We start from the raw sequence: 21,562 nt of genomic DNA, 5'->3' as shown, positions 1-21,562 counted from the left end.
ACTGCGGTGGCTTCTCTTGTGGTGGAGCATGGGCTCTAGGCATGCGGGCTTCAGTAGTTGTGGCGCACGGGCTTAGTCGCTCCGCAGCATGTGGGATCTTCCCGGACTAGGGCTCGAACCTGTGTCCCCTGCAATGGCAGGCAGATTCTTAACCACTGTACTGCCAGGGAAGCCCTTGACAGGCGTTTATGAAGCACCTGCTCTGTGCGAGGCCCAGTGCTTTTCTGATAAAATGCAAACATATATAAGACATAAGCTCCTCCAAGAGCCTGAAATCCAGGGTGTGGATGACATTTTAGATAATGATTATCTCAGAACCTGGAATTATGTCTGTCAGGCCTCCCGTGGCTTCTTCTAATGCCCTGTGAGCTTGTGAATGTCTGGAATCCCACAGCCTTCTCTGACTCTGGCATCCCGTCTCTCCCCAGAAGTGGACTTCCTAAACACCCCAGAGCCATCGTTTCAGCTCTTGCTTCTTTCTCTCCAGGGTCTTCTGGCCACTGTCTGGGCCAAGTATACCTATGGTGACCATACTTCCTAAATAATAAAACCAAGGGACTTCTCTGGCGGTCCAGTGGTTAAGACTCCATGCTCCCACTGCAGGGGGCGTGGGTTCGATCCCTGGTTGGGGAACTAGAATCCCACATGCCGTGTGGTGTGGCCAAAAATAAATAAATAAAAATTTAAATAAAAATAAACAAAAAATAAATAAAACAAAGACAGGGTATAGGACCAAAAAGAAAAAAAAAAAGGATATGACCATTAGAATTACTAGAATCTGAGGGTATCAGAGAATATCTGTTCTCTGCAGTCTGCTGTCTCCACATAATGCTGTTTCAGACCCTCCTTCATCCTTTCATCTCCTTTCCCCCAACCCCTGCCTGGAGATCTGAGGGAAGCTGTTACCTATTCCAGGCTCTGTGGGCTTCGGGCCAAGGCAGAGGAAGGAAGCTGAGCCCAGCTGTATCCAAGAAGATGACTTCATCCTCCCCATCAAAGCCAGTAAAAAAAAAAAAAAAAAACAGCCACACACACACACAGACACACGGACACATGGGGACACCCACGCGAGGGAACATGCAAGCCTTCGCCCTCAGCCACTGGGAGTTCACGGGGCATAGGGCACAGCCAGGTGCTGGACCAGCGTGCCCTGACCCAGGATCACCACACCCACGACCCTGGGGACCTGACCAGGGTACGGACACGTGTGCCCCAACACAAGTGGCAGAATCGGGCACACACAGCCTCCCGCACGTCCCTTTCACCCATGACCTGTGACTTGACCAAGCTACTCCTCAATGGTGAGGATTGCAGCTGGGTGGCAAGAACTTTATCCTCAGTGTGAAGCCTGGGATGGGGTCTCCCTCAGCCTGGATATTTCTCATCCGGCCAAAGTCTCCTTTGCAGCCCCTTGTCAGGGTGGCAAAGCACATGGGGAAATGAGACCAGAGAAGCAGCCCAGCACCCTGCCCTCTGGTCAGTCTTCCTGTCTCTGCCTGATATGAAAGAGACCTCTTTCTGCAGCCCATGCCTCTGTCCCTACCCCTGCTCCCCTGCGGCACCCAGACACTAGCCCTCTTCTCCTTTCCAGAATGTCACCTCACCATCTGTGCCCCCACCCCCATACCTGCGCCTGCCTTTCGCTCTTTCTCCATCCCTAAACCTCCTAACTTTCAGGCTTCCCTTCCCTGTCTCCCCTGAACCCCACCTTCTTTCCCAAGTCTCCTATGTCCTGGTTTTCAGCCAAGCCCTTGTCCAGCCAGTGCCCAAGCCTCATCCCTCATTTCTCTAGGAATTTGCTGAGGTGAGAGAATGAAAAGGGGTCATTGATCCCGAGCTGAGAACCAGAGATTGACTGAACAGTACAGGTGGGGAGAGGCAGCACGGGGACAAGGCAAGAAAGGGGGAGAGTGCAGGTGGCAGCAATGGGGCCGGGCAGGGGCAGAGGCGGGGACAAGGAGAAGGCCCCTGTTGGAGAGAGATGTAGCCTTGGGAGGGAGGCTTCCTCCTGCCACCCATCCCCTATGCTCCCTGCCCTGCCGGGAGATAATTGGTTGGGGGATGAAGGAGTGGGTGCTGGGCAACAGACAGATGGGGCAAGATCCAAGCTGGAGCAATGTGGCAGCTGGGAAGAGGTGGGGAGGTGCAGGGGAGGGAGGAGGGAGAGGGCCTGGACATGGGAAAGGTGTTGCTAGAGAGGAGAGAACAGGGGCAACAGGTGGAGAAATGGTGGAGGAAAAGGAGAAATGGCATGAGGATGGGGCTGTCAAGTTGGACAGAAATTAGGGTGAGGAAGAAGGGTAAAAATGGGATAAGGAAAGGATGTGGGAGGTTGGACGAGGGCTGGAGGGGGTGAGATGAGGGTACTGTGGGACCAGTGATCCCAGATGGAGGGGGTCGGGGGGGTCGGGATGCAGGCGGGAGGAGAGGAGGGGTGGTGTGTGATGACGTTGGGAGGGCCTGGCAGGCCCGGGAGGGTGGGAGGACCTGCCCTATCTCCGCTCCCCTCCCTGACCTCATGCTGATCCTCCCCTTCTCCTCCCCCTGCTCGCTGCAGACTCCCTCCTTCTCACTGTCGCAGCCCAGATCCACGGTCGGGTGGCGGCTCAGTGAGCCCCTGCTGCAGGGAAGAAGCAAAGGGACATCCAGGAGCCCAGGGCTGCCAAGGGGCTCCCACCCACCCTGCCCCGAGAACCCCCTTCCCAAGGTTGGGGACAGAGCAGGTGCAGAGACACCGCAGCCGCTTGTTACTCAGGTAAGGAACAGCACTGGGAGAAGGAAGGAAGAGCCGGGAGAGGCGGGGACTTATATCCCCACACCCCAGGTGAAGGTTGGCAGGAGAGCCTCCCAGGAGAGCCTCCCAGAGCGGGGACTTTCCGCTGGGGCAGAAGGAATAGGACCATGCGCTGGGGACTGGACTCCCTGTGGAGGGTGTGTCTGGGAGGACAAGTCAGTGTGGGTGTTGGTGAGGGGTGGGCGTGGATGCTGGGGTTTGGACAGGACCAGGCGTGGCACCAAGGTGGAGGTGGTTATCGGTGAGCCGGGGCTCTGGGCCCTGGAGTTGCTGGGGCTGGAGAAGCCAGGGCCCACGCGGAGCTGGTGGCCAGCTGAACCTCAGGAGGAAAGTGCTGCTGGAACCCCAAGTGCCCTGGCTGGAGCCGCTGAGCCAGAGCTCCAGGAAGGTGCCCGAGGGAGCTTCTTTGAGCACCCAGATGGGGACTCCCCAGGTGGCAGCACGTGGATTGCAAGGCCCGGGAGGGAGTTCTGGGGGTCTGGAGCCTTTAGGAAGTGCTGAAATGAAGCAGAGTCAGGACTCTCAGGTCTGGGAAGGGCACGGAGTCTGCAGAGAGAATCCTAAAACTTGTTCTTGGCAGAGAGTTTTGCACCCATGACTCACGGTTCAGCGGGGCTGTGATGACTGAGAGATGCCTCCAGGGGCACAGGGGCTCTGTCTTCGCTCCATCCCCCTTCCAGGCTCTCCTGCTTCTGTTTGTCTGAACCTCCCCCCTACACGTGACACACCCTGGGTGGGACAGGCGGGACCCTTATCTCGCCTGGAAAGAATTTAATGGCTTGGAAACAACTGGAAATGGAACTGAGAGGAACTACTGGGAAGCAACTCGGAAACACGGAAACACCGCAGCTGCTGTCTGTCCGCTTCCAATCCCCGCCCACTTCCCAGACCCTCGGCCCCTCCCCTCTTTCCCTGGCCCTGCCTCCAAACCCCTGGGGACCCAGCACCTCAATTCCTCAACCTTCCTTTCCCTTCAGCCCTGGTCTCTCAGTGCAGGACCAGAACCCACCTTCTATCTCTCACTGCCCCCAAAACTCTTTCCCACTGCGGGTCCAGAAGTCCTTTCTTTTAATTTTCCCATTTCTCTAGCCCATTACTCCCCAGAATAAGGGGCATCTGGATCCTCCAACTCCCTCCTCTCCCGGTATCTCCTTGCCACCTGGTTCCAACCCAGTATCTGGAGCCCGCCCTCATCTCCCTCCTTCATCTCGCAGTCCTGGAATCCTTCTACCTTCACTCCTCTTGTGCCATGAGGAGCAGAGAAAAGCATGGCGATGGGGCCAAAATCCCCCACTTTTGGAACATCCCTCACGGAAGCCAGCCCCTCTCCCCACTTCTTGGGACCTACAGTCCCTGATGAGCGAAGTGTCAAAGTTGGCCACAACATGAATAGCCTGCACGCTGAGTCATAGCTTGGGAAGATGCCCCCCATCCCTGCCAGCCCTCCAGCTCTGGGGAGGATGCCGAGAAGATGAGGCCACGTGCTCCCTCCTTCCCCACAGCACACAGGCACCCCAGATGCAGCGGTAGGGGAGGGTGATGAGGGGGAAACACAAGGGACACCCAAGTTTTCTGCTTTCCTAGTGCTGAGAGAAGAGCAGGATTCCTCCAAGACTCGGGAACGGGGAACTGGGGGCGGGTGGAGACCCGGCCAGAGAGGGGTACTGGGAAGGAGGCTCTGGGGGTGTGGCCTGTGGGGGCCACTCCTCTCCTCTCAGACCAGCTTCACTTCTTTCCTGCTGCTTTCCTTCCTGCTGCAGAGACCCTCCCCCTACCCCCCACCATGTGGGGAGAGATGCAGGATTTGATTGTCGGGGTAGGGAGACTGGACAGCTCCCAAGGGCCTCCAGGGGTGTGGGGCACCCCGTATCCTCTGCTCCCCACTGGAGAAGGGCCTCCTGTGTGGTTCCCCTCACTCCAACTAAGTTCTTTGACTCACATAGCTGCCCTCTGAGCCAATGAGAAATCAGCTTTTTTTAGGCATCACCCAATGACTAGGTGTGGAGGAAATGTGAAGAGAAGATTATGTGTGTGTGCCCATGCACATGCTCAAATGTGTGTGCCTGCAAAGACGCAAGCTTCTTTGGATAAATATGAGTATACGTATACAAGAAGTGTGTTCATATTTGTATTTGTGGAGGACCGCACATGAGTACATTTGTCTGTGTACGTGTATTTGTGTGCGCACGCACCCGGTGATGTGCATGGCCTTAGACACAGGGCAACAGGATTTGAAGGTAGGTCCGGGCCCACCTCCTGCCCAAGGCTACACTCCAAGCTGGGAGAAGGGCTGAGGGGCCGAGGGAAGGGCGGCTCTCTGCCTGCCAGGTCTCTCTGCCCAGGCTTTGTCGGGCAGGGTGCCTCTCCGTGTGGAAACGCTCTGTCCCTTAGTCCAGCTCCCTTCCATCTCTCGTGGGGTGGTGGCGGGGTATGATGGCTGGTAGCCCCGAAAACTCCTTTTTCTCAGACTCAGAGGAGAATTTTAAGTGTAGGAAGCCAGGAAATATGTGCGTGTTGCAAGGAGGTGCCGGTCACAGTCCCTTCCCTCCTCACCAGTCAGCATTCCCACCACTCACCCTGCCCTCCTTCCCACTCCAGCCTCTCTGGTCTGGAAGAACTGGGCACCTGCTAACACCTCTCCTTAACCCTTCGCCTGAACCTGCCCCCTGCACACTCCTCTGTTACCATAGCCCCCTCTCCTGGTTCACCCCGAGTGCCCCACTACCTTTCCTCTCTAACCCTTGTCTCCTTGTCCCCCAATTCTTGCCTCAGTGGATTCCACAAACAAACACAACTTGGTAACCAGCACTGAGGTCAAGAAACAGGATGTTCTTAGCACCGCACAATTTCCCCACCATGCCCCCTCTGGTCACTACCAAGAGCGCCACACTTCTGACTTGTAACACTACCAGTCGACGATGAACGTTGTCTAGACTCAAACCTCACATAAACAGAATGTTTCAGCACATTCTCTTTTGTGTCCGACTTCTCTGCTCCACCCCATGTTAGTGAGACCCATCCACGTTATTGCATATAGTTGTGGTTTGTTCTCGTTGCTTTATTTTATTCCACTGTGTGAACAAACCACACTTTATATAATCCATTCTACCGATGTGAGACATTTGGGTAGTTCCCAGTTTAAGGCTATTATGAGTAGTACTGCTGTGGTGGGTATATTCCTCGGAATGGAAGTGCCAGGTCATAGGGTTGGCATATAGCTCTAGTAGAGTTGGTAGACTGTGCCAAATGGTTTTCCAAAGTGCTTGTACCATGCAGCCCTGCCAGGATCCACGCCTGGCCTGCTCCCTGGTCAGCATCTGCCCCAGCTGCTCTTTCTAACCAACTTTCAGCCCCAGACACTGTCCGTGGTCCTAGCCCTGACCTTGGTCCTGTCCTTGGTTCCAGCCCTGATGCTAGTCCTGGGCTTAAGTTGAGCTATGTAAATTGACTAAATATTTATATAGTCAATAAATATTTATCGAGCACTTACTATGTGCCAGATGCAATGATATAGCAGCCAAGAAAAGAAGCAGTTGCTATGCCTGTCCCTATGGGCCTTACAGTCTAGCAGGCAAGATTGAGTGTGGGCCAGAAAGTAATAAAATAATCCCGCAAATAAATATGTGATTATAAATTGTCATAAATACTACAAATGGGAGTTACACAATGCTGTGATGTCACGTGATAGGGGGAACCTGACCTGGGCAGGAAAGGTTTCCTGAGGAAGTGATGTGGCGTTGAGACCTGAAGGATGAGGAAGCCAAGAAAAAAGGGAAGAGCATTCCACGTACAGGAAACCATAGATACAAAGGTCTGGGACGGGCTTCCCTGGTGGCGCAGTGGTTGAGAGTCCGCCTGCCGATGCAGGGGACACGGGCTCATGCCCCGGTCCGGGAGGATCCCACATGCCACAGAGCGGCTGGGCCCGTGAGCCATGGCCGCTGGGCCTGCGCGTCCGGAGCCTGTGCTCCACAATGGGAGAGGCCACAACAGTGAGAGGCCCGCGTACCGCAAAAAAAAAAAATACTAAAGAAAATTCAGTCACTCTAGCCACATTTCAAGTGTTCGAGAGTCAGTGATCTCTCCTGTCTACCTTATTGACAGCACAGATACAGAATGCTCTAAAATGGAGGATGTGGTCAACGGTATCCAGTGATTTTGAGAGAGATCAAGTAAGGTGAAGACAAACGTCTTTTAGATTTTGTGACACTGAGATCATTGGGAGACCTTTGGGACGGCTATTTGGTAACCTTTGGGTTGAAAGGAGATCGGGAAGTCAGGTGGGAACAAATTGAGGCATGGATGGGATATGGGGAAATAGAAATAGCAAGTACAGATAAATCTTTTGACAACTATGGCCAAGAAGTAGAGAAGAAAAATATGTGGTGGTTGGAGGGAGTGTGAAATTGGGGGAAAAAAATTTTAAGTATATTTTTGTATATTTTGTGTATTAAGTTTTTTTTTTTTTTTTCTTTGGTGAACGGGCCTCTCACTGTTGTGGCCTCTCCCATTGTGGAGCACAGGCTCCGGACGCTCAGGCTTAGCGGCCATGGCTCACGGGCCCAGCCGCTCTGCGGCATGTGGGATCCTCCCACACCAGGGCACGAACCCGTGTCCCCTGCATCGGCAGGCGGACTCTCAACCACTGCGCCACCAGGGAAGCCCCATAAGTATATTTTTGTGCATATAGTAAAATGCACATATCTTAAGTGTATAGCTCAATTAATTTTTGATTATGTATACGTATGTTTAACCACCACCCAGTTCCAGGTACAAAATATTTCTAGTAATTTTTATCCTATCTTGTATTAGCTCTGCCTGTTTTTGAACCTCATATAAATAGCATCATTCACAGCGTTCTTTTTTTGTGTATGGTTTCTTTTGCTTAGCGTTATGTGTGCGAAATTTGTCCATGTTGTTGCATGTAACAAGGGTGTTTTTTCATTTTGTTTGTTTGTTTATTTGTTTTGTTTTGGTTTTGGCCTTACCGTGCACCTTGCAGATCTTCCTCGACCAGGGACTGAACCTGGGGCCCAGCAGTGAAAGCGCTGAGTCCTAACCATTGTACCACCAGGGAAGTCCCAACAGGGTGTTTTTGTATAGTATTCCATTTTATGACTATGCCCCAATTTATTTATCCATTCTACTATTAATGGACATTTGAGGTGCTTCCAGTTTGGGCTAATACGAAAAAAATCCCATGAACATTCTTGTACATGTCTTTTGGAGGATGTACGCAGTCGTTTCTGTTGGATATTTACCAAGAAGTGGAATTGCTAAGTTATAGGCTGTATGCCTCAGTAGAAACTGCTTACCGGTTTTCCAAAGTGGTTGCACTAATTTCTTTCTCTTTTTTAAAAAAAATAATATTTATTTTTGGCTGTGTTGGGTCTTCATTGCTGTGCGCAGGCTTTCTCTAGTTGTGGCGAGTGGGGGCTACTCTTCGTTGTGATGCGTGGACTTCTCATTGTGGTGGCTTCTCGTTGCAGAGCATGGGCTCTAGGTGCACGGGCTTCAATAGTTGTGGTGTGTGGGCTCAGTAGTTGTGGCTCACGGTCTCTAGAGCGCAGGCTCAGTAGTTGTGGCGCACAGGCTTCGTTGCTCCGTGGCATGTGGGATCTTCCCGGACCAGGGCTCAGACTCATGTTCCCTGCATTGGCAGGCAGATTCTTAACCACTACACCACCAGGGAAGTCCCTATATATTCATTTTAAATTAATTTCTGTAAGTGGACATAAGGTAGAGATAGATTTTTTTCCCATGTGGATCTTCATTTGACCCAGGACCATTTATCACAAAGACAATTCATTCTCCTCTTAATTGCAGTGGTACCTTTTTCATTAATCAGGTGACCACATATGTGTAGGTCTGTTTCTGGATCCTATCCTGTTCTCTCTATCCTTGCACCTTTGTAATGTTTTGATATTTGATATTTGGTAATGTAAGTCCTGAGGAAGAGGGTTTTTTTGTTTTTTGTTTTAAACAGGAGCTTTTTGAGCTCATATGGGAAGCTGATGGGAAGGATCTAGTTGAGAGTAAGGGGCTGAATAAAAGAGACAGGATAATCTACACCTTAAGGTTTCTGAAAGACAATAGGAGCTGGGATCCAGGTGCCTGTGGAAGGATTAGTCTTTTATATTCATCCACTGATTTTTTTTTCAACAAAAATGTGTTGAATAGCCCCCGTGTGCCAGGCACAAGCATACAGCAGTGCCAGGACAGATGAGGTCCCTGTTCTTATGGAGTTCCCATCCTAGCAGTGGGAGAAAGATAACAAACAAGTAGCCACACAAACAGCTGATTCAGGCAGCAGTAAATGCCATGAAGAGCATAAGCAGGACCCTGTGCTGGAGAGTGATGAAAGACTGCTCCAACTGGGCATCAAGGAAGACCTCTGGGGGTCAATGACATGTGAGTTGAGATTTGAACAAGAAGGAGACAGCCTCCGAGAGCTCAGTGAAGAACATCCCAGACAGAGGAAACATATAGTGCAAAGGCCCTTTAGTCTAATGTAATCTTGTAGTGTCTGTGGAACAAACATAAAAGACCAGTGTGGGTGGAGGGGGTGGAGCAGGGTGACCAAATGATATCAGAAAGCAAGGTAGAGACAGATCTGCCCAAGGAGGGCATCCGTTAGGGTTGGGCTGAACGTGGATTTTCCAACATGTGAGTTGGGTAGATTAGTTGTGGGTGGTGGGACTATGGGTGTGTGTGTTGGGGAAGGAGGGCCTTCATCTTGTCTCCTTCTCTGCGAAGCTGCTCTCATATGTGCCCTCTCTCCCTGCAGCCTCCTGAATGATGCCAGCCCAAGGTTCCCTAACCTCCAGCCTGGCCCTCCTGGTGCTGCTGGGCACAGTCACAGCAGGCCCTTTCTCTCCACGGTCCAATGTGACACTCCCAGCCCCACGGCCTCCTCCCCAGCCAGGAGGCCGCACAGAACAGCCGGGAGGGGGAGGCCCTTCTTCTCAGCTTTATGAGCACACCGTGGAAGGAGGGGAGAAGCAGGTGGTGTTCACCCACCGCATTAACCTGCCCACTTCAGGTAGCTGTGGCTGTCCCCCAGGCACTGAGCCCCCCGTCCCTGCTTCAGAGGTACAGGCCCTGAGGGTCCGGCTAGAGATCCTGGAGGAGCTGGTGAAGGGGCTCAAGGAACAGTGCACTGGGGGATGTTGTCCTGCTGCTGCCCAGGCTGGCACAGGTGAGCGGATGATCCCAAGAAGGGGCACAGAAAAAGAGGAAGGTGGAGAAGTGGGTTAAGGTTGGGTGGGCATCACTAGTCCATAAAGGACCTCGGTATGAGTTAGAAAAAGGCATGCCTGCCTCCCCCTTGGGAGCGGTGAGTGCAGCCCAGGGCACAACTCTGAGAGAGGAGCCACGTGACTAGATGTCAGCCCTCTCCTCCCCAGCATATGTTAGGGCACTGGGAGGCCACATATACTGACAAGTTGCAGCTGGAAACTAAGATGGCCTTAGGAAATGAGGCTGGCTCTGCTGGAGAAGCTGACTCAGAGGAGCACTGTACAGGGTCAGCCGCTCCCGCAGAGAGACTGAGGCCCACCTCTTGCTCTTACTCCAGGCCAGACGGACGTGCGGAGCCTCTGCAGTCTCCATGGCGTGTTTGACCTGAGCCGCTGTGCCTGCTCCTGCGAGCCAGGCTGGGGTGGGCCCACCTGCTCAGACCCCGCAGATACCGCGGCGCCCCCCTCCTCTCCCCCCTCAGCTTCCCGGTCCTGCCCAGATGACTGCAATGATCAGGGTCGCTGCGTCCGGGGTCGCTGCGTGTGCTTCCCTGGCTACACCGGCCCCAGCTGTAGCTGGCCCTCCTGCCCGGGGGACTGCCACGGCCGCGGGCGCTGCGTGCAGGGCGTGTGCGTGTGCCGCGCGGGCTTCTCCGGGGCCGACTGCAGCCTGCGCTCCTGCCCTCGGGGCTGCAGCCAGAGGGGACGCTGCGAGAACGGGCGCTGCGTGTGCAACCCAGGCTACACTGGCGAGGACTGTGGGGTGAGGAGCTGCCCCCGAGGTTGCAGCCAGAAGGGGCGCTGCGAGGACGGGCGCTGCGTCTGTGACCCTGGCTACGCTGGCGAGGACTGCGGCTCTCGGAGCTGCCCGTGGGACTGTGGCGAGGGCGGGCGCTGTGTGGACGGCCGCTGCGTGTGCTGGCCCGGGTACGCGGGCGAGGACTGCAGCACGCGGACCTGCCCCCGCGACTGTCGGGGCCGGGGGCGCTGCGAGGAAGGCGAATGCATCTGCGACCCAGGCTACAGCGGGGACGATTGCGGAGTGCGCAGCTGCCCGGGCGACTGCAACCAAAGGGGCCGCTGCGAGGACGGCCGCTGCGTGTGCTGGCCTGGGTACTCGGGGCCCGACTGCGGCGCCCGCGCTTGCCCGCGCGATTGTCGGGGCCGCGGGCGCTGCGAGAACGGCGTGTGCGTGTGCAACGCGGGCTACAGCGGCGAGGACTGCGGCGTGCGCAGCTGTCCCGGGGACTGTCGCGGCCGGGGCCGTTGCGAGAGCGGCCGCTGCGTGTGTTGGCCCGGGTACACAGGCCGGGACTGCGGCACGCGCGCCTGCCCTGGCGACTGTCGCGGGCGCTGCGTGGACGGCCGCTGCGTGTGTAACCCGGGCTTCACAGGCGAGGACTGCGGGAGCCGACGGTGTCCCGGGGACTGCCGCGGTCGCGGCCGCTGCGAGGGTGGCGTGTGCTTGTGCGACGTGGGCTACGAGGGCGAAGACTGCGGCAGGCGCAGCTGCCCCAGGGGTTGCCAAGGTCGCGGCCAGTGTCTGGAGGGGCGATGCGTGTGCGACGACGGCTACGAGGGTGAAGACTGCGGCGTGAGACGGTGCACGCGCGACTGCAGCCAGCGCGGCGTGTGCCAGGATGGTGTGTGCGCCTGTTGGGAGGGCTACACGGGCGAGGACTGCAGCCTCCGTACCTGCCCCTCCAACTGTCACCGGCGCGGCCGCTGTGATGACGGGCGCTGCGTGTGCGACTCCGGCTACACCGGCCCCTACTGCGCCACCCGAACCTGCCCGGCGGACTGCCGGGGCCGTGGACGTTGTGTGCAGGGCGTGTGCGTGTGCCACGCGGGCTACAGCGGCGAGGACTGCGGGCAGGAAGAGCCTCCCTCCAGCGCCTGCCCCGGGGGCTGCGGGCCTCGGGAACTGTGCCGCGCAGGCCAGTGTGTATGCGTCGAGGGCTTCCGAGGCCCCGACTGCGCCATCCAGACGTGCCCCGGGGACTGCCGCGGTCGGGGAGAGTGTCGTGAGGGCAGCTGCGTCTGCCAAGATGGCTATGCAGGGGAGGACTGCGGGGAAGGTGAGCGGGCAGCCTTTCCCAGTGTGCTGGGTCAGGGACTGGAAAACTGGAGCCAGTGGGAAAGCCTGAGTCTGAGGCCTAGGAGCCCAGGGAATTGGAGGAAGAGTGAAGGGGGGGGTGTCATATATTGGGGTGGGGGCGGGGCAGTCAGAGGAGCCAGGGAGCCAGTGTCCACCAGGGGCTGCAGAACCGTGGGGGCACGCCTGCAGGCGGGACCTGCCTTGAGATCTCTGATGAGCAGATTGGGGGCCCCTTTAGTTGTTTTTAGGGAGATTTCGTGTTCCTGGAGATGGGGGGCAGTAAAGGAGACCCAAGGTCTGTTCAGGCCGCTGCCGGCTTTGCCCCATCCCCAGAGAGGAGTCAGAGCTTGGGTGGATCTCTCAGAGCGGCCCTGAGTAGGAGGGGCCTGTGATGGTGGAGGTCGGGGTGCCTTGGGCTAAGCAGCTTCTCATATCCTATTCTCCTGGGCAGAGGTGCCAGCCGTTGAGGGCCTGAGGATGCACCTCCTGGAGGAGACGATGGTTCGGACAGAGTGGACCCGGGCTCCTGGCAATGTGGATGCCTACGAAATTCAGTTCATCCCCACGGTGAGAGCCAAGCTCCAAGAGGGGGCTGAGTGGGCAGGACTGCGGAGAGGGGGGTCCCTCCTGCTCACCTCAAGCAGGAGTCCCAGGTAACCAGTGGTTGCGTCCAGCTGGCTGATTCCCGAAGCTGTTCTAGAGGCCTGTTCATTCTGTCCCACACCCGGTGCAGAAGCCTTTGCAGCATTGGCCCACTGCTGCTGGAACACCTCTGGTGACCTCGAGCTCAGACTTCCTGAGGCTGCCGACTCCGTTTTTGTTCATCACTGTAGTCAGTTCTTTTTGTTATTGCTGGATCCAAATCTGCCCCATTCTAACATCCATCCATTGGCCCTAGCTGGGCCTTCGCCAGCCGTCAGAACGTGTTTTTTGCTTTCCCTGTGTCTTACACCATAGGCTTTCAAGTATTTGGAGACATCAGCCATTATGTCACCCTTCATTCCCTCCAGGCCAAATCCACTGGTTTCTTCTCCCCTTTTCCTTAATGCTTTGTTCTCTGAGTCCTTCACTTTTTGGTTTTCCTCCTCTAATGCCTCCTGCTTTTTGCATGTGCCCCCCACCCCATCAAAATGGGGGAGCAAAGAGGAGCCCAGTGGTTCCCCTGGCTAACTCTGGCTACCCTGGCACTTATCTCAGAGTTGACATATATGAACTTGTGGTCAGTTCATAACTGACAAACTGTCAGTTATTTTGATCACATTTGATTTTTTAAAGTAACTTTTTTTTTTTTTTTTAAATTTTTTTTTTTTATTTTTTATTTTTTTTCCGGTATGCGGGCCTCTCACTGTTGTGGCCTCTCCCGTTGCGGAGCACAGGCTCCGGATGCGCAGGCCCAGCGGCCATGGCTCACGGGCCCAGCCGCTCCGCGGCATATGGGATCCTCCCAGACCGGGGCACGAACCCGTATCCCCTGCATCGGCAGGCGGACTCTTAACCACTGCGCCACCAGGGAGGCCCTAAAGTAACTTTTAATGATAAAAGTCATATAGGCTCAGTGTAGAAACTTTAGAAAATATAAACAAGGAAAAAAGAAAGAAGGAAGAAAAAAAGGAAGGAATAAAGAAGACATTCAACTACATACTCTCTTTTTAAGCCTAAATATAAGCCTTTGCATTTTGCTCTCTTCAGTGTTATCATTTTTGCTTTGGTCCAACCTGTCCAGGCTGTTGCAATAGTTTGAGTCCGTGAGCTGGTTCCCCTACCTCCGTGTCATCGGTGCATTGCAAAGCCTCCTTTCTCTGTCTCCTTCCAACTCACTCTTAAAATATTGGGGGGCACCCTAAGGACAAAGACTGTGGCCTCTCATTAGAGATTTCCCTTTATGCAGATTGGACTTTTATGTTGTGTTTGGTCTCCTAGTTTCAAATCATCTGACATTTCTACTGTCCAAATGTTTTCCTGCATCATCCCACAAATGCCATTGGTGGGTAGGCCATGTCATTCTCATCTCTACCCAGTCAGGACTCTGGAAAAATAAATAAGTCCCAGGGCCTAAACCTAGGAAGCCTCTAGGACAGAAGGGACAGCTCAGAGGTGCTGGCTGTCACCCCCACCCCAACTGGCCTAGTCATTCTAAATCTTCTTATTATCCCCTCAAGCCCAGACCCCTGCCATGTTCTGTCTCTCCTTACCCGCTGGTAGGAGCAGAGGCAGAAATCCCTACTTTGCTGCACAACCAAGAGAGCTGGGATTTTTCTTCTGTTTAAAAAAAAATTTTTTTTTCAGTTATAAAAATAATGTAATCACAAGACAAGAATTTGGCAACTAGAGAAAAAAACAATCGTTGGCTGTTTCACACTAAAACAAGCACTGTTAACATTGTAAAGTGTTTCTCCCACTCTCTTCTGTGTGTATATTATTTGCATAGTTTTAATCTTGAGAGGGTAGGACTTTTAAACAGAGCTTTCCTAAGGAGCTTCAGGGAAAGAAGAAGTAAAATAAACACTTGAGATAGAAGGAGCTTACAGGGTAGCATCATCTCCCACTCTTAGTAAATATGAACTTGTCCTTGGTGTTCTCAGGGGGTGCAGCCTCCCTGCTGCAGCCCTAGGCTTTCTCCCTCTCCATGGGGCCAGGCTGGTGTTGAGCCGGCCTGGGTCCAGCTTGGCCATGCTCTTAGCTCATCTGCTTTGCTCTGGGTATGGACCTCTGTCACATTCTGGGTTCTCTCTGAGCCTGGGTGTGGAAAATGCTCCTGTAAGATTGGTCCCCAGACTCCTCCCTTGGACTCCACATCAGCCTGTGCTACTGACCCTCTGACTATGCTTTCTGTGCTTTTTGTGGCTGGCCTCTAGTATTGTGCCTCTTGCCTTGGCCAGCACTCTCTATCCATTTCTGTTGGCACAGAGTACATTCAGTAGCTGGCTGTCCTCTGGCCACTGCCATCTTCCTAGAAGCCTCTCTCTACCTTTTCCCCTCCCCTTTTCTAGAACCACTTCTCTCTCAAAGCCCAAACTCTACTATCCCTGGCAAAGGGACACACCTAGTTATTGGAATGATTTTCAGAACACAGAAGAGGAACATTCCTCCTTTCCCTGCATACGTGGCGTTGTTCCTCTGACTCAGTGGTTCTCAAAATGTGTTCCCTGGACCTACAGCATTAACATCACCTGGAGCACTAGACATGCTAACTGTCAGACTCCACCCCCAGATCTACTGAGTCAGAAGCTCTAGGGGGCAGAGCCCAGTAACCTGTGTTGTAACAAGCCCTCCAGGTGATTCTGATGCACCCCAAGCCCAAGGACCACTAACTTAAGAAATGTTGCTATTTTGCAAAAGGCAAGGTCTTTTATGAATGTGAGAGAAAGCATGAAGAAACTGAGGGAGGTGAACCCCCGAACAGAAAGACGTTCAAGTATTCCCTGAATGGGTGTATTCTGCAGCCTGGACACTGGGGCTATGCCACGTTTTCATTGGGACACAGGCCCTTGCAGCCTGAGAAAAGTTTGTTTGGTCTGGTCTGAAAAGCAGGGTGAGGATGAGGTAAGCTCCAGGGACCAGCCAAAGTGGAGTCGCCCACCTGGGGCCATGAGGTTGATATCGAGAATAGAGTTAGAATCTTGCCAAGGACATCAGTGAAGCAGCCAAAACTCTCACCAAGGGGCAGAACCAGCTGCTAGCATCTGGCTAGAGAGCCTGCCTCAGACCAGACAGATGATGCTGAGAGATGTGGGTTAGACTGACAGTGGGACTTTTCAGGGGACTGTTCCCAAATGGACCTCAGGAAGGACTACAAAGCGTTTAAAAGGTTCATGTAGATGGTCTGAAGGGAGAAGGAGAACTCGGGGGTGGGCTTCTCTCGCTGAAAGGACCAGACATCATTGGGGAACACTCAAAGCATGCGTGTGTGTGTGTGTATTCGTGTGTGTGTGTGTGTGTGTTGGGGGAATAAGGGGACAGAGAATAAGTTCTGGGAAGGAGGAGGGGCACACAGGTCTTGAGTTGAGACCAGTCTGAGGCCTCCCAGGATGGGGTATCCTAGGGCAGAGTGAATAGGAGAGGGATGGGGATCCTGTGTGCCCAGGAAAACTTTTCAGCTGAGAAAACTCTGACAAAGCTTTACTTCATCCTCAACCCAGAAGTCTCTACGTGGACTCTCATCTGGTTTTATACTTTGGTATTTACTATGCTGATTTCCCCACAATTCTCTTGGTTTAGGAGAGTACCTTTTGAAATTTCCAATCCTACTTGGCTGAATGGAGGTGTCCCCATAACTGCCAACATAGCTAAACAGAACAGAACGTCTTTATTAGCTGTCCTAGATAGACAGCCCAGCGAAATGCTGGGCTGTTAGATTGCTCACAAATGTGCATTCCTCCTGTTTCCCCAGTGGCTGGCACTCCAGGAGACCCTGCCTGGAGCAGGGGCTGGCAGATTTTCTATGGGGTCACCACAAATAATCATAATACTTTACATGTATACTTGAAGGAGGATGGTTTTCTTACAGGCATGTGCTACACATAGAGATTTGGGTTAGGGATCTAATAAAACTTAAGACGTGGCCACACATTTAGCTGCTAGGGCATGAGCTATCTGAGGACAGGGATCATATCTTTTATTTTTATGTCTCCAGTGCCCAAATGATGCCAGGCACAAAATCAGGGAACATATTTGTGGAACTTTGAGCAGGTGGGCCTTGTTTTTGAGGGGCCTACAACCCTGCTGAGGATACAAGAAAAGTACCTGAAAGGAAATATCATGACGTGGGTCACAGGGGCAGGTGTCTGTGGGGAGGCTCAGGCTGGGGCAGCTGCTTAAAGGAGGAAGTGAGACTTGAAGTGACATCCCTCATCTACTTCATCTGTTATGACAGGAATGGGCTTAGGAGAAGCCTCCTCGTGCCCAGGGAGTCAGGGTTGCGGGGGGGAAGCCAGAAGAAGAGTCCTGGCATGTGTCAGAATTCTGGCAGACAGCTGATGAACAGGCTAAAAAGGTAGTGGCCAGGAGAGGGGACTCTGAGGTCACCCTGCCTGGGTTTAAATCCCTGACACTTTCTTGGTGTTGGTGACTTGGGCAAGCCACTTAATCCTTGTGTACCTCAGTTTCCTCATCTGTCCATTGGGAATAATACGACCTACCTCATCAGATTCTTAAGCAGATTAAGTGAGTTCACATATATACATTGCCTTGAACAGTACGTGGCATGGAGTAGGTGTTCTAGATGTGTTTGCTGATACCACCCACGCTCCCCAGCTGTATAAGGCCAAGTTCTACACAGTCCCATGTTGACCCTGCCTGGAACTGGAGAAAGAAGGGATAAGGGGGCTTGAGCGGCAGGGGTGAGAGTGGCAGCCCTGATCCACCTGCTGCTTTCTCTCCTGCAGACAGAGGGGCCGAGCCCCCCATTCACAGCACGGGTGCCCAGCTCCGCCTCAGCCTATGACCAGAGAGGACTGGCCCCCGGTCAGGAGTACGAGGTCACTGTCCGTGCCCTTCGAGGGACTAGCTGGGGCCCTCCTGCCTCCAAGACCATCACCACCAGTGAGAGCTGGGGCTGTGGGGTGGGGTCCTGGGTGGAGATCTGGATTTGAGGGGGATGGCTGGGAATATGCCCTCCAAGAGGGCAGAGGGGAGGGATTGGCTGGGGGCAAGGCTCGCAGAAGGAAAGCTGGTGACTGCAGATCCAGACTCCCACCTGATCCCTGCTCTCTCTGACCGGGCTAGTGATCGATGGCCCCCAGGACCTCCGAGTCGTGGCTGTGACACCAACCACGCTGGAGCTCAACTGGCTGCGCCCCCAGGCCGAGGTGGACCAGTTCGTGGTGTCCTACGTCAGTGCCGGCAACCAGAGGGTGCGGCTGGAAGTGCCCTCTGAGGCAGACGGGACGCTGCTGACCGGCCTGATGCCAGGCGTGGAATACGTGGTGACCGTCACTGCAGAGCGGGGCCGGGCAGTAAGCTACCCGGCTTCTGTCAGGGCCAACACAGGTATGGCTGGCCAAGGGTTAGGGAAGTTTCTGAGCATAGGAGCCACTTCCTAGGGAGTCCACATGTCCGGCTCACAGGCTGCTCTGAACGCACTTGACAGGGTGTGTGGCAGTCCCAAAGCACCTGCTGGGGGGCCTTGCTGTGCACCAAGGGCTCTGCGGAGATGGAGTCTCAGGTGCTTGGAGTACTGTAGGAAGGCTGTGGGCTGGAGTTTGGGAGGAGGTGCCTCATGGAGAGAAGCAGTAAATAGGAGATGCTGTCCGACCCACCCAGATGGGGGAGGTTCTGATCCAAACTTGGACACAGGGACAGCCCTTGAGCTCAGTCAGTGGCCAGATCTTGGAGAGATTGGAATTAGGCAGATTAGAGGTCAGCACTCCTGTTGACTTTAGGATTGGGGATTGGGGGACTTAGGTCTCAGCAGTAATTTTCCACTAACCCTCACGGTCTCTTAACAGATGCCTGGATCTTTCTTTTCTTTTCCTGTGACAGAGGGACGCCCACCTCGCTGTAGCTCGCAGTCTCTCCTCCCACGCCCCTTTCTCTCCTTCAGACACAGGGCCCCACCCGCTGGTTTCTTCTCTCTAGGGCACCAACAGTGGCGGGCTTGGAGGGCAAGGGGTGAGGGAATCCTGGGACACTAACTCCTTTCTCTCGATTCTCTTTCCAGGTGGGGCTGGGGCACAGGAAGAGGCCTCTGGCTCCGGTGGGAGGGACGGTGGGAGGAACTGCCACGGGGAGGATTGGTGGGGGGCTGCCACTGACCGGCCCTCCCCCTCCCCCTTTTTCCGCCCCGGCAGCACCAGGCCACTACAGTCACCCGGAGGCGCACGCCCCAGCCCCGTCCCCCAAGCCCCGGCCCCGGCCGGTCCCGGCCCCGCGGCCCCCGCGCCCACCAGTCCCCCCTCGGCCCTCACGGCCGGCGGAGGAGGGGGAGGCGGAGTCTCGGCCCGGGCCGAGCCTACCCCAGCCCCCTCGGCGGGCGTGGGGCAACCTGACGGCCGAGCTGGGCCGCTTCCGCGGCACCGCGCAGGACCTGGAGCACCACCTGCGGGCTCACGGCTACCCACTGCGGGCCAACCAGACCTACACGTCGGTGGCGCGCCACATCCACGAATACTTGCAGCGGCGTCGCCTGGCGGCGGCCGTCCCCACCAGCTCCCCCGCACCCCCGGCCCGTCGCCCCCACTCCACCTCCAGCCCCGACTCGGGCACCTGGAAGCGGGACTCCAACCAGGGCACCTACGGCCTCTCGCCCGAAGGAGTCGACCGGGTGGCTGCGCCCCGCCACCCCAAGCCCGAGGTGCTGGGCAGTTCCGCCGACGGTGCACTCCTCGTGTCCCTCGACGGGCTCCGCGGCCACTTCGAGCGCGTGGTGCTGCGCTGGCGGCCCCAGCCGCCCGCAGAGGGCCCCGGCGGGGAGCTGACCGTGCCGGGCACCACGCGCACCGTCAGCCTGCCAGATCTCAAACCCGGCACCACCTACCACGTGGAGGTCCACGGGGTGCGGGCAGGGCAGACCTCCAAGTCCTACGCCTTCATCACAACCACAGGTAGTGTGGGTGGGGCCGCGGGACCACCCGTCTCCTGCCCAGTCTCCCCTGCCCCTGGAGTCGGCATCCATGAGTTCCCGCTGCCTCACTGCTCGGGCTGCCACCCCACCGCACACTCTGTCTTCAAGCCCTACCTGGTCCAGTCTCCGAGAGAACCCCCCAACAAAGCGCACCTTCTCGTGTCCCTAGACGCCACCTCCACCCTCAGGGTCCCGGTGGATACCCAAGGTCAAGGAGACCTGTTCTTTGGGACTGTCTGATTTTCACTTGGCTTCCTAGGACACTTCTGCCAGGAATCCTGTTCTAGGCAACAGAAGGGGCATTTGGTGGGAGGGGCAGTGTCTGGAGCAGTCTGGGTCGGGTAGGGAGAGAAACCAGTGGTTCCCCACTCTGACCCACTGTGGTGAGAGTGGCTGAAGACTGTGGTCATGGTTACTGTTTTCCACAATCTGGCCCCAACCTCAAAGGGACACATCGGAACCGCTTGGAGGTGGCCTTGAAGCCATCGGGCAGCATGTGTGTGTGAGGGGTGAAACCACTGCTTCTTGAGCTGCCTTTCCCGACCTCCTGGCTCACTTCACACTTGTCTCCCACAGGAACGATGTCCCGGCTCGGGGAAGGGGCGCTCTGTGGCTGTCATGGGGAGGGTTCTGGACCTCTTCTTCCACCATAGGGCCCAGATGCCACCTGAGCTGGATGTCCACCCCCATCCCCTCTTCCCTCTCTTCTCACTACCCACCCTCTCTGTACCCTCCTCCCCTAATGCCACCGTCTCCTCCTTTCTTCCAGGCTTGTCACTGCAGCACTATTGGAAGTCACCACCACCACCCAGTGGGGAAGGGGTTCCTGTGGGGAGGGACATGGTGGTCTGTCGGGGCTGGAGGTCACAGGAGCCTTGTGGGACGAGGGATGGCAGACTTTATTTCTTTTATTTATTACCTGCGGGCCTGTCTGTGCAGGACTGTGGTGCACCTTTGGGATGATGGGGTGACCCAGGGGGTGATCCAGGAGCAGAAAAGGGAGGGTCTGTAGGCTCTTAGAGGCTAAAGGACAGACCCTGGGGGCCAGGGTTTCCTTTCTGACTCTCATACTCCACTCTCCTGTTTTTCTCCTCCTGCTTCGTCCCAGGGTCCTCCCCCTCAGACCTCCTGGGGACCACTGATGAGCCTCCTCCCTCAGGCCCTTCAACGACTCAAGGGGCTCAGGCCCCTGTCCTGCAGCAGCGACCCCAGAAGCTGGCAGAGTTGAGGATGCTGGGCAGAGACAAGACAGGGCACCTCCGCGTGGCCTGGACCGCCCAGCCTGACACCTTTGCCCACTTCCAGCTGCGCCTGCGGGTGCCCGAAGGGCCTGGGGCACATGAGGAGCTACTGCCAGGGGATGTCCGTCAGGCTCTGGTGCCCTCACCCCCTCCTGGATCCCCCTATGAGCTGTCACTTCGTGGGGTCCCCCCCAGGGGCGAACCCTCTGCCCCTCTCATCTACCAAGGCATTATGGGTACATCCTGGATTCTCCTCAAGACCAATGTCCTGAGGTTGGGGGAGGGGCTGGGCCGTTAGGATTTCAGAGGTGGGGTGGAGATTGAAGGGTAGGGCTGGTGTTTGGGTCAGCGTGGTAGGAGAAACAAGGAGAGAAAAGGAGTTGAGGGTTCAGAGGCAAGAGGGATGGAGGGGGTCTTAGCACAATGGTAGGGTGGGCCGGAGAGAGGAGTACTCCAGGCAAAGTAGATGAGAGGACAAAAGTCAAAGGATGGGACAAGGACTCAAGGAGAGAGGCCGTTGGCCCCCTGGCTCTCCGCTTACAGCTTTCTTTGTGCAGAATCGCCCTGCCCCACTTCCTGGTTACTCCTCTGCCGCAGCCCGCCCACTACGTCTCTCAGGGTGGGTGTGGG

At 55.4% G+C, this 21,562-nt stretch overlaps 1 protein-coding gene across 1 annotated transcript in view; it reads left to right on the top strand.

Annotated features, from left to right (window-relative positions):
- The first annotated feature begins 2,563 nt into the window (after positions 1 to 2,563).
- The window catches only part of TNXB (tenascin XB), a 60,314-nt gene continuing 41,315 nt past the window's right edge, over positions 2,564 to 21,562 (top strand). The window contains exons 1-7 of the mRNA XM_060109182.1: positions 2,564 to 2,755; positions 9,582 to 9,992; positions 10,371 to 12,110; positions 12,582 to 12,697; positions 17,515 to 17,671; positions 17,855 to 18,118; positions 20,800 to 21,168. Of these exons, the coding sequence (XP_059965165.1) occupies positions 9,590 to 9,992; positions 10,371 to 12,110; positions 12,582 to 12,697; positions 17,515 to 17,671; positions 17,855 to 18,118; positions 20,800 to 21,168 (3,049 nt within the window). The 5' untranslated portion in view covers positions 2,564 to 2,755; positions 9,582 to 9,589. The remainder of the gene's footprint in view (positions 2,756 to 9,581; positions 9,993 to 10,370; positions 12,111 to 12,581; positions 12,698 to 17,514; positions 17,672 to 17,854; positions 18,119 to 20,799; positions 21,169 to 21,562) is intronic.

The sequence above is a fragment of the Mesoplodon densirostris genome, chromosome 10 (genome assembly GCF_025265405.1).
Source record: "Mesoplodon densirostris isolate mMesDen1 chromosome 10, mMesDen1 primary haplotype, whole genome shotgun sequence".
NCBI classification, from domain to species: Eukaryota; Metazoa; Chordata; class Mammalia; order Artiodactyla; family Ziphiidae; genus Mesoplodon; species Mesoplodon densirostris.
Note: the sequence above shows the minus strand (reverse complement) of the source record. Positions and strands in the feature narration are given on the sequence as shown.